The sequence below is a fragment of the Triticum aestivum genome, chromosome 2B (assembly GCF_018294505.1).
Source record: "Triticum aestivum cultivar Chinese Spring chromosome 2B, IWGSC CS RefSeq v2.1, whole genome shotgun sequence".
In the NCBI taxonomy this organism is placed as follows: Eukaryota; Viridiplantae; Streptophyta; class Magnoliopsida; order Poales; family Poaceae; genus Triticum; species Triticum aestivum.
The window spans coordinates 389138924-389152437 of record NC_057798.1 but is presented as its reverse complement, the minus strand read 5'-3'; the positions used below and the strand labels follow the sequence as shown (position 1 = coordinate 389152437).

Genomic DNA, 13514 nt, shown 5'->3' with positions numbered 1-13514 from the left:
GGCGGCGGGGGAAGGGGGGGTCACGGCTGTACAGCGGGGTGCCGGTGTGCGCGTCCATGGGTGGCAGGGCGCCGACACCGGCGCGCGCGGGGCGTAGGAGGAGGAGAGAAGAGAGTGTGGCGCGAGCGGTCGAGTGTGCCGCACGCTTTAGCAAGCGCCCGATATACACCACGCGGGATGGCGTTTTCGACAGCGCGCCCAACTAGTTATAGCGCGCGCGCCGTTTTTGCGCGCCCGCTGAAGCGACCCGCCGCGTAGCGCGCGCACTAAAAACGACTAATTTACGCTAAACAAACGACTAATTTACAGCGCGGCGCTAGTTTAGCGCGGCTGTTAGAGATGCTCTTAGGATCACACGGCCGGCGACCGAAAGAGCCGCCACTGCTTGCGCACCACCGGTGTGGGTTCATGAGGTACCGAGGAACAAATATTGGTGACTTGCCCTTTATGATTTTCTGAGCACTTCTCTTTTGCGCTTGATCGTATTAACACTTCGTCTAAGAACAAAACGTACATCGTCAAAATTTAAAATGAGTCAGGAAAGAATCAACGATGTGCTTCTGTGTTTATTACTCCCTCCGTCCAAAAATAAGTGACTCAACTTTATACTAACTTTGTGATCAGTCGCCTGCGTGCGCATAAATAGTAAACTTTGTGATCAGAGCGAAGGATTCGCACGATACCATGCTGATTACAAGGTGCAGCAAACTCTCCTGCACTCACGCAAAAGTTATGCTATTGCTACCACCTGCGCGGATGTGGGCTGCTACCACTACTTAGCTGCAACGCTGCGCCCAGCCCTCCGTTCCTCCTTTTCTCTCCAATGTATCTGTGACACTCTTTTCTCTCATCTTGTTAGCAGCTCAATATCAGCTCCGACTTCGGCGATCTTCGAGTCCATGGAAGCTTTTGCGCTGCTTGCGACGCTCTTCACGTCGAGGTCAAGGGCGATGGACTTGACCAGGCCGTTCAACATCTAAAGGTTAAACAGGTCAAGGGAAGCACATGCAAAGGTGATACCTCGTTCAAAACTCTGCCATAATAAATATGTTGTTTTGCGTAATGAAATGTCGAAAAGGATACAAGAGAGCCGATTGCAACAAGGGCCCTGTATTTTGAATCGGCATCTTGGGCATCGTCTTCAGCAATCTGTGGATCCAGACAAGAAATGTAAACACATGTGGCTGCAGGGAGTAGAGTGATTTACAGAGGTCAGAGATATGGGAACTCACTTCAAGGGCCGCAGAAAGAATTTGTGCCTGACTTTGTTCATCCTTCGATTGAATTGAAAGAACAGAATAGCTGCAGAAAAATATATATATTAGTCAAAAAAAGAGACAAGATCAATCAATGCAGGGACATCAGCAGCATTGCCAGGTGTGCCTGCTAAGTATGTTCCAGCATCATGACCAACAAAATTGTAATGCATGGCTAGGTACAAGTATAACACAACTCAAAACTTACTTCAGTAAAAGTGTGGCATATGCCAAGTGAGCGTTCTTGCTAAAAGACGGCTTGCAGCTCGAGAAAGAATCAATAATCTGGAATGATAGCAAACAAAAGTCACTACTTTGGCGCACCAAAACCTAATTTCGTTTTATGAACTAAAAGAGGCCCAGAAATTGACCGATAGATGTTCTAGTAATAATTATTGAATCATAAAACCAACAGCTACTTTCAAGTCAAAATATATAAATAGGCTGAAACAAAAAATAAGTGTATGTAGTTTGAAAACTAACCTCAGCACAATGGGTTTTCAACCATTGGTGTAAGCATGAGTTGTCAAATAAGTTAGTAACTGCTTTGAGGATTGTAAGCACATTCGGTGAGTGCACAGGTATTGCTACAGCCTTACGGAAGGTTTCCATGGGTACATCTGATTGATAACATGAGTAAAGAATCTTAGTTCAGTACCAATAAACAAAACAAGGCTCACCATTTTGCTAAGAAATACTACCAACTATTCTTAAAATGAACATAATAACCAAAAATACTGAGTCAAAAAAAAAACTCAGACAAGAAAGACTGATGCGCTAAAGCATTAGCAGGCACAAGCATAAACTCACCGTTTCCACTTTCGATGGTCTTAAGAAGTAAAGTAGCCCCGTCAGGATGCAACACAAACACCCTCAGAAAATCAACAACTGTAAGGTAGAGAGATGGGCAATTATTTCAGATGAACTAGAAACCATCTCCATCAAAAACATAATGCAGCTTCGAATATCCAAACATAACACACTACTCCCTCCGTTCCTAAATATTTGTCTTTTTAGAGATTTCAAATGGACTATCACATACGGATGTATATAGACATTTTTTAGGGTGTAGATTCACCCATTTCGCTCCGTATATAATCACTTGTTGAAATCTCTAAAAAGACAAATATTTAGGAACGGAGGGAGTAGTTGTTAAACCCAAGCAACTGTCCACTAATATTAGATAAGAATGTTTTACTGCGAAAAGCAACTGGAACAGAATCCACATGTAAAAGATAGCTCCATAGGAGAAAACAAGCTCCGGCATTCTTAACAGTTTGTCACCTTCGGTGAGAACATTGGGAAACCAAAATATATCTTGGTCGGTTGAATTTTATCCGATTTCTTTGACCAATACCAAGGCTTTATAACGAAATTCTCCTCATCCGTGGATGTATCAATTATTTTTCTCTCTTTTAACACTGAGAAGCTGACATTTTTCCAAATAACAACTTTAGCTCTACAATTCAAACTTTTGGCAGGAAAAAAGAGCATGCCACAATTAATTGGAACTGTCAACTACACCAATGGAATTATTACATTATAATATCTGGCGATAATTCAATTAGACTAAGAGTATGACAGAATGTACTCAGTCAATAATCTCCTTATGTTTTAGTTCTTGTTTCGACTGGCATCAGAATTCAAGAGTCTAGTCTAGTAATCACCAGGTGAAAACAGGAGTCAACCATTATGTTGCTAACAGTGTTAATGGGGTCCCAAAGTTTTTTAGAGAAGGGATGTACCTGGAAACATCATCTGTGAAGGCCAAGACTTCAATATTTTTAGCAACAACACGATGTCAGCATCTGCAAGCTTGCTTGTGTGATAAAATGATGTATTTTTCAATACTTTCACTATAGCAGCTAATCTTGAAAAGTCTGCCTCAGACAAGGATAGATGTTTTTGTTCCTGAATAGACAGAAGTCAATTATTAAGCCTAGGTAAGACATTAATGGTCCCTATGAACAGAGTGAATCCCCTGAAAGTATGAAATAATATAGAAATTAAAACCCCTCATAAAGTTTGGACATGATTGTATTCTAAGAATCCCATGTGGAGATACCAGACTGAACTAAGCTGTGGTTAAGCCCACATAACTCCATAATTATTTTAGCTTTGTGCTAAATGAACCAGTACTCAAATGACAGCGATATGGTTATTATCGTCTAAAGATTTTTCCATTGCATCCAATAGAAAGCCAAAACACAAGAAATTCGCAGTTTTGCTAGCCAGGTCAAGTTATCCAATTCATACTTCAGCATAGCATAGTATCATAATTACACACCCATCATGGACATGGACATCCAACACATGTGTCTGCACTTCGAATAGCTGGAACAAACTTTGTTCAACTATGCTGAGAACCTGAGGTGGTTTAGTAGCATGTCTTTTCCACACTACTACTTGCCTAAGAAAGTTATATTCCTTATGCCAGGGACAAAATTATCAGCACAAGCTCGCAGCTTAAGAAACAAAAGGGACAACGGGAGGGTGAGAGATGTGGTAGTTCATGGACCTAAAGCACCTTGATAGTTCTAAAATAAATCTTTAAGGATGTAAATAAAGTTATGAGATACTGAAATAAGCTTCAAAATTACCGAGTCAGATGCAAGTGTTGCACTGAATTCTGTAATTTTCTTAAGGATTCCCTCAAACTGAGCCGTCTCAAATAGTAACATTCCGTTCTGCAAACAAAGGGAAGTTTTTTTTTTGTCTGAGAATTGCAATAGATCATAACACAAATCTGATGGCAGCTTGTTTCTAGTGTGTGTACGAGAACAAAGTACAGGTAGTTGAGTTCAAACGTTTTAGTTTCAATCAAGTACTCGTATTAGATTATCATCAGTTAATACAATCATGAAGATCCATTCGTACCTTTGGTATGTGCTTGAAAGTTTGTTTTGGGGCACTACCTGCAATTATGTATGGAACATTATGGCAGGACTCGTCAAAAGATGCTAGAGATATTTACATTTTATGCGAGGAAAAAGGAAGAAAAACCTATTGTGACAAATTGAACACTGTGCTTGAATACATACCATTTGACGAAGACGATTGCCCGGGTACATATGCATTACCTGATACATAATTAATAAAGTCAAGCATCAACAGACCGAAACTGGCAATATATTAATATTTTATAAACGACTGCTGAAAGATATAAAATCTAACACGCTTACCCCCAGTATAAGGATCGCGGAAAGATGGATCTGGAACAAAATTGTTCTGCCCAGAATTTTGCAGTATGAATTCTACAACTTGCTGGCGATATGTCAATGGAAGATTTTCTTTCAGGAGCCATTTGTCTGCAACTGCGTATGGATCATCTGCACAAAACAATTCATAGGTAAGACGGTGGTACTTAAAATAGCAAAGTGGTAGACTCTCAAGCATCAAATCAAAGTGCAGTACATGCAAGCGGAGAAAAAACTTCACGTTAGATGGCTATTTAAATGATGATTTTTCTAAACATAACTATGTGGGTCACAATATTGCTTTTTTACTCTGGAAACAATAGCAGAGAACCAACTTGTAAATGCAAGACAAATGTGTGATATACCTGATCGATTGTAGGGCAGTTTCCGAATGGGCTCTCCATCTCCAATGTCAACATTAAAAACTGCACAAATATATAGAAAATAATACTATAAAGAAACAGAAAAGGTTAGAAAAAGGCTAGCACTCAACCCACTGATTTTCTGTCTGTCCCTGTGGGAGCTCAGCCAGGGATTTGCAACATGGCCCATGTTGCAGTTCCAATACGGGCAATGTTGCAAAGGACGGGGGCAGAGCGACGTGCGTGATGCGTGGGAGCTTAGCCTCGGATTGCAACATGGCCCATGTTGAAAGGACGGGGGCAGCGCGAGGAGCATGACGCATGCCTGTGTGCGAGCTCAGCCTGAGATTTGCAACATGGCCCATGTTGCAAAGGACGGGAGCGAGACCATGTTGCACTGGAAACTTTTTTTTTTCATGAACCGCAAAAAAACTGTTCGGCGGAGTGCAACAAGGCTCTGTTGCAAAGCCCCAAACGCAACACGAGCCATGTTGTGGACGGACTGGGGCGCCCGGCTGACGGAGGAAGAGATCGAACGGCTGTCTCACACGCTAGCCAATGGCTACCAAGGCGGTTAATGCGATTCGATTATTGCTCTGCTGACGCATAGCGTCGCCTAAAAGTTGAACGGTGAAACACATCAAAGAGAAAATAACTTACCGAAGTCATAGTGAGCACCATCATAAACCTGACCTTGTGCAGCATCCCCAGGTCCATCCACCACTTCACCAATCTAGCAATTTGGTTTATGACAAGATAAGTCACCGACGCTTATTTTGGGACAGAGGGAGTATACAACAAAGCAACAATGCCACTGCAAGGTCAAGCGTGGTAAAAGCATATCGAGTGCTAAATTAGGTTCCATTTAATGTGTAATAAATGTGTCATCAACCCTATCATATTTGAAGATCGTACGTGTGAATTTGGACCGTTACAGGCATTGAGTGCCTCACGGATACCTCAAATTGCATAAAAACTTGCATTTAAGTTAGATAACTCAAGCAGCATCAAGCAGCTAAAGATAGCAACACGCCAAATATGTAAACATTTCTCAGCTTTGCAAATTCTTTGATGTAGCAACCTAATGTAATACTATGGAAAGGTCTAATGCACAAAGGTACTTACTTTGTCCCATTTTAGCTCTTTTGAATTCCATGAATAAGCAACACCGTTATCCCCCTCTCTAACAATTAGAGTTTGCCCATCAGTGTTTCCTGCTTGGGCAAAAGAAAAGTTACAAACATAGCATTACTATGCAAAAATAACACGCACGGTGATGACAGGATATTGTCAGTTACTTTACATACACCACAAGTCCACGACACTAAAGAATTTATAGAAAATTTGTTTTTATATTGTGATCTCCCTAATCCCTTATGCGCTGAAATATGATGAAGGCAAGGTTTATTGCAAACTGGAAAGATATGTATTTTCAAAAGCTCGAGATTATTTCAGTGTGCAACAGTACATCTTCAATCCGATTTTAATTTTGAACTCCATAATATGCTGACATTATGTTTCATGAAAACACATCCGGCCTGCAGAATTCACTACAAATAGTTGGAGCATCATGGAAATATGAACACAATACCCCTGTAACGTATCAGAAAAATGAGATATATGACCTTGAACTTGCAGTGCCTCAACTCCTGGTAGATCCATCAACTTCAGTCCACCAACAGTCTTTCTGTAGGGAAAAAAAAGGCATAAAGATCATTTGGTCAAATTAGTAGTCGACGTATGATTAACCCCATGGTTCCAACTATTATTTTTTTTGGACAACAAGAAGTCTCGCCTAAAAATTAAAATGTTAGCATAACAATTACATGATAGAGTAATCCGACAACAAAACTGATCCTTTAAGCAGAAGATGTCAAAACTCAGAATGTGAAAAAAAAAACAGGAACCAACCTGCTTAGTGTGTACTGAGAAATAATATCGGTATATGTTGCAAGTTCCTCATCACTGCAGAACCTATTATTGTCGGTTGTCCATATCCTCACAACTCCGTCAGAACATGCAGTAACAACATCTCCATTATCCAAAAATTTAGCATCCCATATACATCCTGGGTGTTCAATGCTCTGAACACAGATTCCATCTGCATTATATTGCTTGACAGTCATATAACCAGGTACATAAAGAAAAATCTGGATTCTGCTACGTACTAACAACCAAAACCAAAAAACTGCACTATAATGCACCTCCAATATAAATTTCGTTTCTACAATGGTTCATATTATGAATCCAAACATACTATCCCAAAAAACAAGACAGACATATCCTAGCAGCATCCATGAAACACACAACTCAAATCAGCCCAAGAAACTGGTTTACATCATCATAGGTACAGGTGAAAGAAGACCGTGTGTGGGACTGTGGGTATTGGGATTCTTATTTTCAATGTGGAAGAAAAGAAGACTGGAACTGCTCATGGACTAGCCAAAGGAGGAATCAAGACAAGAATACAGATGCTTAACGACAATTAGCAGATCTCTCTTTACTTATTGTCACAATTTCCATTATCGTGCTAAATACAAACTACCTTTCCCATATGCCACTGCCCAATATGTTTGAGGTCAAAGTATTTACAATCTTTTGCCTATAATAATGGAATCCCGTGCAATATTTTGCCTCTAACAGAATCCCACTTAAGAGGAAGTATTATCATAGACTGGGACTATTTTTGTTTGGAGAAAATATTAGACTGAGGCATAGGGGGACAAACCAGCTGACAAGTGGATAGTAACCCCAATGGAACGGTCAGGGTTTAAAGAGTTGTTCAGAACAGATGGTACAAGTACGGATGGGAATAAAAAATTAAAAAGGTGAAAAATAAACCCAAACCAAGAAAAGAAAAATATAATGTTAAATCAGCTCGGGGTCCATACATCAGTTGCCACGCATAGAAAACCGAATTAATATCAGTCAGTTCGGTTTTAGGTTCAGTTTAACCAAACGGACTGAAAGAATCTGCTCGTCCTATGGCCCCATTTCCCAGGGCCATGCTACCGTCCTTATCTACTTTATCAAAAAGCAAGTCCATCAAAATCTCAACTAAAGCCCAGCAAGATCTCCACCAAGTCAGCTAGGCGCCTAGGCCCATCTCTTGCTCTCGCGTATCAATGCAATCACGACGGTCAACGGGCCACAGGGAAACAAAGTTACGAACACTTCGCCCAATCCTAGCCGCCACAGCACCAGCCGACGTGCGTGCAATCCATCCCAACGACCAACAGCACTGCGCTTGGCCCCATCAGTGGACTAGCACTCCTGTCAGTCTGTCACCGTCAACGAGACGATTCAAAGGATTCAATGGGCAGCAGCGCCATGCAACAATGACGGTAGCAAAGTGCAATCATGTATGCTCCGCATTGCTGATTCAACAACAGGATTTTGGATTTCAATCATGACCTGTTGATAAAATCCGAGTATTTGACAGCATGCACACCCTGTTCTGCTATTGAATTACAGTTCCGTTCAAACCGAAAAGCAAACCGAGGTTTGGGTGAACCCAATTTGGTTCATAGTAATTTCCAGGCTAACTCGGTTGTCAATTTTAGAAAACCAAAATACTGGGAAAAAAAGAGGAAGAACCGAATGCCCACGCCTAGATTAAAATATAAAGAAATTATATCCTATAAAAAAAGTGCCACTGCATTTTAACAAGAATTCTCCAAAGCAGACAAAATAAATCACCTTTCCATATCTTGACAGAGCGATCTTCACTGCCACTAGCAATTAGACCAGATGAATGCGCATCCACAGAATATACAAGAGAGGTATGGCCAATCATCTCCAACAGGGGTTGCCCAGTTAATGCCCATAATTTTATAGTTCTGCGACCAGACAAAATATCATATGTTTTCGTGTAAACAGAGTAGCTGTAAACTGATAGAATACATTTGATGCACAAAAATGTAAGACGACAATGAAAATGATGAAAAGCCAAATAGATGAGCAGTTCCTTTCAGCAAACCGTTGGCAGGATATTAGTACAAATATCCTAGATTAAACGAGAAATTATGATATCTTCATGTACAATTTTATAGAAAGAATAATAGCAGCCTGTACTGATCCATCCTTTCGTTTAAAAGCAAGTGGAACTAGTCAGGTGATATTTTAATCACTCACCCATCATGTGATGCAGAAAGTATACCCATCCCTGGCATCTGTGCTAAACATCGAACAGTGTCTGCAATGGGACAACATTTGTCAACCGATCAAGTATGTGTGGATGAGCACAAAAATGCCAAAAGCACTAGTGCACATCAGGAGTTAACAACTAACCTGCATGCCCAGAGAATGTATGGAGACAAGTCCTTCCTTTCCAAAGTTTAATGGTGGAATCACTTGAACCTATACAAAAGGGGAAAGATGTGAAGTATCAATCAACCGTTCGACAAATTTAGTTATAGATATTCATGGGCAGTCACAATTGCTCTCAAATATATACTTTCATACTCCCTCCGTCCGGTGAAAAGTGTATGTATAGAAATTTTAGGACAAATTATGGAGTGAAGTAAACAATGCACTGAAAAGGTGCAAGCCACCATCTCTCTCCTCTTTAATTACCCAACCCCCAATGAGCTAAGTGCATGTAGAAATTAAGGAGATCATGCGTAGAATGCTATTGGTCTTGATTACCGTGTGATGAGAGAGAAATATTTTTTTCCTACTTTAAAGTGCATTGAAAAGATAAAAGTACTCTTTTGTGGACAAATTTTAAAGCTAAATGTACACTTTTCACTGGACGGAGGGAGTAATTAATAAACCAGGATGACATATGATGTTGAAGCCAATGACACCGGTTCAGTTATGGAAACGCTAAAAACAGTGAAAATAATAAATCGCACTAGCAGTACAAGGTACCAGCGCACCAATGTAGAAATTTAATAATAATAATCTAGTAAAAATGGAAAATGAAGACATAGCGGAAGCTCTACCCGTAAATAGTTCTCCCGAGGGCAGCTTTAGAACAGTTTGCACTGCAACTTTATGAGCCTCCCAAACTTCTACAGCATTGCCATCTCTCCACCTTCTTAAAGTACTGTGCATAATACAAGTGTCAGGGTACAGCAAGAAACCATTAGCTACAACGGGGAAACTTCATAAATTATTAGCCCATTATGTCATTTGACAAAAAAAAATACAGCATAAAGTATAATTCATAAACGCGCATGCCCAAAAATACTGAATACACCACAGCCTAAACACAAGTAACATTGGAAACCTTCTCTATCAGGGACTCAGTGTAGAAAGAAACAGAAGTACGATTGGTGAATTTGTACAAATAGAAGAAATATAATTTATTATATTACATTCATGTTACACCACTACATCTGTCAAACAATTACCCCATGAACAAATTGTCTGCATTTGTTGTGTTATTACCATCATATACAAGAAAGACCCTCAGGATGAAATCAGCACAAACAAGCAATCAAGAAGAAGTATGGTGAAGCCATACAAGCAAGTTCTGCACAGGAATTACACTGGTTGGGAGAAAACATACCAATCCATCGATGAAGATATAATGTCACCGTTGTCGTCGATAGCAAGACCAGTCACCTGTGAGGTGTGACCCTTCATTGTTCTAACAACTTCTCCTGTATGCAAATTCCATAGCAATACTAGTGTATCCATGCCACCAGAAACAATCGCTCCTTCCGGAAAGCGATCAGAAGGTGGGGCCCAAACCATCGGGCCAACAAAACTTGAATGTCCTACAAGTGTTTTTGAGAGGACATATTCGCGCTTCTTTTCCGGGTGCTGCGTCCAGAATCTCACTGTTTTATCTCTTGATGATGTTGCAACCCCCACATCACCACAGATACAGATCCCACGAACCTATTAAAAAAAGAGCAAACACAAGTTAGCCAAGAACCAAATGTGTAGCAAATGTAGAAATTATGAAAGAGTTTGATAACAAGGATCTAACTTTATTGGTTGAATACATACCAATGCTCAAAGTCTTGAACTACTTAGTGATGCAGATATGCGTTCCACGTATGCAAAATAAACTTTGCCTAAGCTCTTAACAGTTTGAGCAAAATAATCGGTTAATACACAGGGATCACCTTTATCTCCAAATTTGGTTGATCATCATATACGCACTTTTTTACTTTCAAGACTAACATGCTCCCCTTTTACTATCCTTTGAACATAGACATGGGTTTGCATAAAGGGGTGTTTTGTATTATGTTTGGTATTTACATGCTAAATGCAAGTTATAATTGGAACCATAAATCCATAGTTAGAAAAACAGAACGTGGCATTCAGGATGAGCATTGATTCCTGCAATAAGCACGACAATTTGTTGAATTTATGGTGGAACACAACATAGGAACTAACCATCTGATTACACAAGTGAAAAGAACTCCAGCAAAACCAAATAACCAATGATTCCTAGATCCACAAATCCACTACAAATATCTATCAAAAGCAAGTCAAACTGCAATGACTAACCGCCGGCTATTTTTACACTACATATTCACCCCCTAAACCCTGTAAATCGACTGTTACAAACCGAAACTAAAGTCACAAGAGCATGCGCAGGGAAGAACTAAAATTCGGACGGGCAATTGAAATCTAAAACTTGTGGGGAGGTGTTGGACCGGAGGAGGGGGCAAGCTGAACCCGCGGGAGGGCAACCAAGCTAGCTAGGTCGAATTACGCAAACCCGCGCCGCCCTTCCAGCGAACGCGTCCAACTTGCAGATCGAGGCGGCCCGCGCCCGCCGCAAACCCTCCGTCTAGGGTTCGTCCGGGCCGGCCAGGTGGGATCGAATCGCGTACATACTTGCAGGGGAAGCAAAGCGGGGAGCTGAGGCGACGGACGCGGGGCGAATAGTGCAGGGGAGAGGGAGAGGCTTACATCATCCTCGTGGCCGTGGAGCTGCGCGCTGAGGTGGTACTCGGCCATGGTCGGCGCCGGACGACGTACGGCAGCGAGAGAGAAAGATTGGCGGAGGAGGGAGACGGCGAGTCGAGACTGACACGATGCCAACTGCGAGCAGAGTTTCGTGGGTTGTTGTGCCTCGGTCGTATCTCGCGTTGTTGCGATTTTATGGAGGCTGGGCCGTGCCAGGTTGAGGTGGGCTCTCTTTATGGGCTGAGAGCATCTACGACCAATTCGGCGGACGAGCCCGGGCAGGTCCGGACGCGTCCGCTTTGGACCCCTATATTTTCGTGCATGCAACACAATACTCAAAATTGGCCCTGTTTGAATACTCTAACTTAGCTAGAGGTTAGAGTTAGTTTCTACTCCCTCCATTCCAAAATAGATGACCCAACTTTGTACTAAAGTTAGTATAAAGTTGGGTCATCTATTTTGAAACGAAAGGAGTAACTCATAACTAATCCTGAATTAACTCTAACCGAAGGAAAAAAAATGGGTGGAGACGGGCTGCAAACCTCCCGTTGTGCGTACCCGCTCTAATCTATCGCTACTTGTCCCTGCTGTCCATCGAACGCTATCCTCTCATCCGCACCTGCGCTTACGTTTCTCGGCTCGAATACCTCGCATTGGCTCCATGAAACGACTACGCGGCTCGTATCAATCACTTCCACGGCAATCGAAGTTTCCATGGCCAAGCGACCGGAGCCCTCTTCTCCACGCGATCGGACCGGTGCGCGTGGGATCCCTGGGTTGGTGATAGCCGCATCGCGCCAGAACGCCTCGCCGCTCTCTCTCTCTCTCTCTCATGGCTGCATCGGGCCAGAACGACATCCATGGCGGCCGCAGGTCGTGCTCCTGATGAAGTCATGTATCTAGGGTAGGGTCATGGGCCTGTCCAGAGGACCCTCCCCAAGGTCATCTTCAGAAGAAACAGCGTTTCAGTCGACAAAGAGGGATTCCACTCGACGGACTCGAAGGCATTCGACCACGAAGACTCACTCGACCACCAGGAGATTAAGAGTCACTCTGTATCCAAACGGTCTGTAATTAAGTAGTCTTTATTACCATGATGACACTTTATGTAGGGCGTTACCAGTAACGCCAATCCTTTATGTACTTTAAACCCCGCATAACTGAGGGTCGGAGGGGTCTGGCAGACACTATATAAGCCACCCCCCTCCTCAGTGTAAAGGGTTCGCACCCCTGTAACTCATACGCACATAATCCAGTCGACCGCCTCCGGGCTCCGAGACGTAGGGCTGTTACTTCCTCTAAGAAGGGCCTGAACTCGTAAATCCCTTGCGTATACAACTACTCCATAGCTAGGATCTTGCCTCTCCATACCTACCCCCCATTCTACTGTCAGACTTAGAACCACGACAGTTGGCGCCCACCGTGGGGCAGGTATCTTAGCGACTTTTTGGAGAAGTTGCAATTTTTCCGATTGCCTTTATCATGGTTTCTGGCGGAGTTCTGGTCGAGGGCCGCGAGATCCGTCTCGGTGCGCTCTCTTTCATTGCCGACGACTCCGCTTGGCTCCAGGAGGCTCCACTCGACATCGACGCGCTCGCCGTTCGCGGTGCGACGCATTTTCGGGCGTGTGTCCGCGGGGTCCTGCTGCGGCAACCGTCGACTCCATATCGGTCGACTCCTGTGCCGTTCTCCCTCCCTGTCTCCCGCCAGCGCAAGAGCTCTGGTCAGTCGAGGCTTCAGCGGTGGGTGAGACACGCAGTAGCTCACCAATCGGCCACCACCCAAGTCGCGGCAATTGAGCCCGACGAATCTCTCTACGGCCTGTT

At 42.7% G+C, this 13514-nt stretch overlaps 1 protein-coding gene across 1 annotated transcript; it reads right to left on the bottom strand.

Annotated features, from left to right (window-relative positions):
- Positions 1 to 543: 543 nt before the first annotated feature.
- Positions 544 to 11905, bottom strand: LOC123045064 (phospholipase A-2-activating protein). The gene is made up of 22 exons (XM_044467984.1): positions 11692 to 11905; positions 10331 to 10665; positions 9762 to 9865; positions 9106 to 9174; positions 8950 to 9010; positions 8515 to 8654; positions 6727 to 6916; positions 6441 to 6502; positions 5941 to 6029; positions 5476 to 5548; positions 4819 to 4878; positions 4439 to 4585; positions 4298 to 4336; positions 4134 to 4171; positions 3857 to 3943; positions 3002 to 3167; positions 2067 to 2144; positions 1740 to 1876; positions 1465 to 1541; positions 1233 to 1302; positions 1084 to 1149; positions 544 to 976 (listed from the first exon to the last, which is right to left on the bottom strand). The coding sequence occupies exons 1-22, from the start codon at positions 11737 to 11739 to the stop codon at positions 848 to 850; spliced, it is 2265 nt and encodes a 754-aa protein (XP_044323919.1). The 5' UTR covers positions 11740 to 11905; the 3' UTR covers positions 544 to 847.
- Positions 11906 to 13514: the final 1609 nt, after the last annotated feature.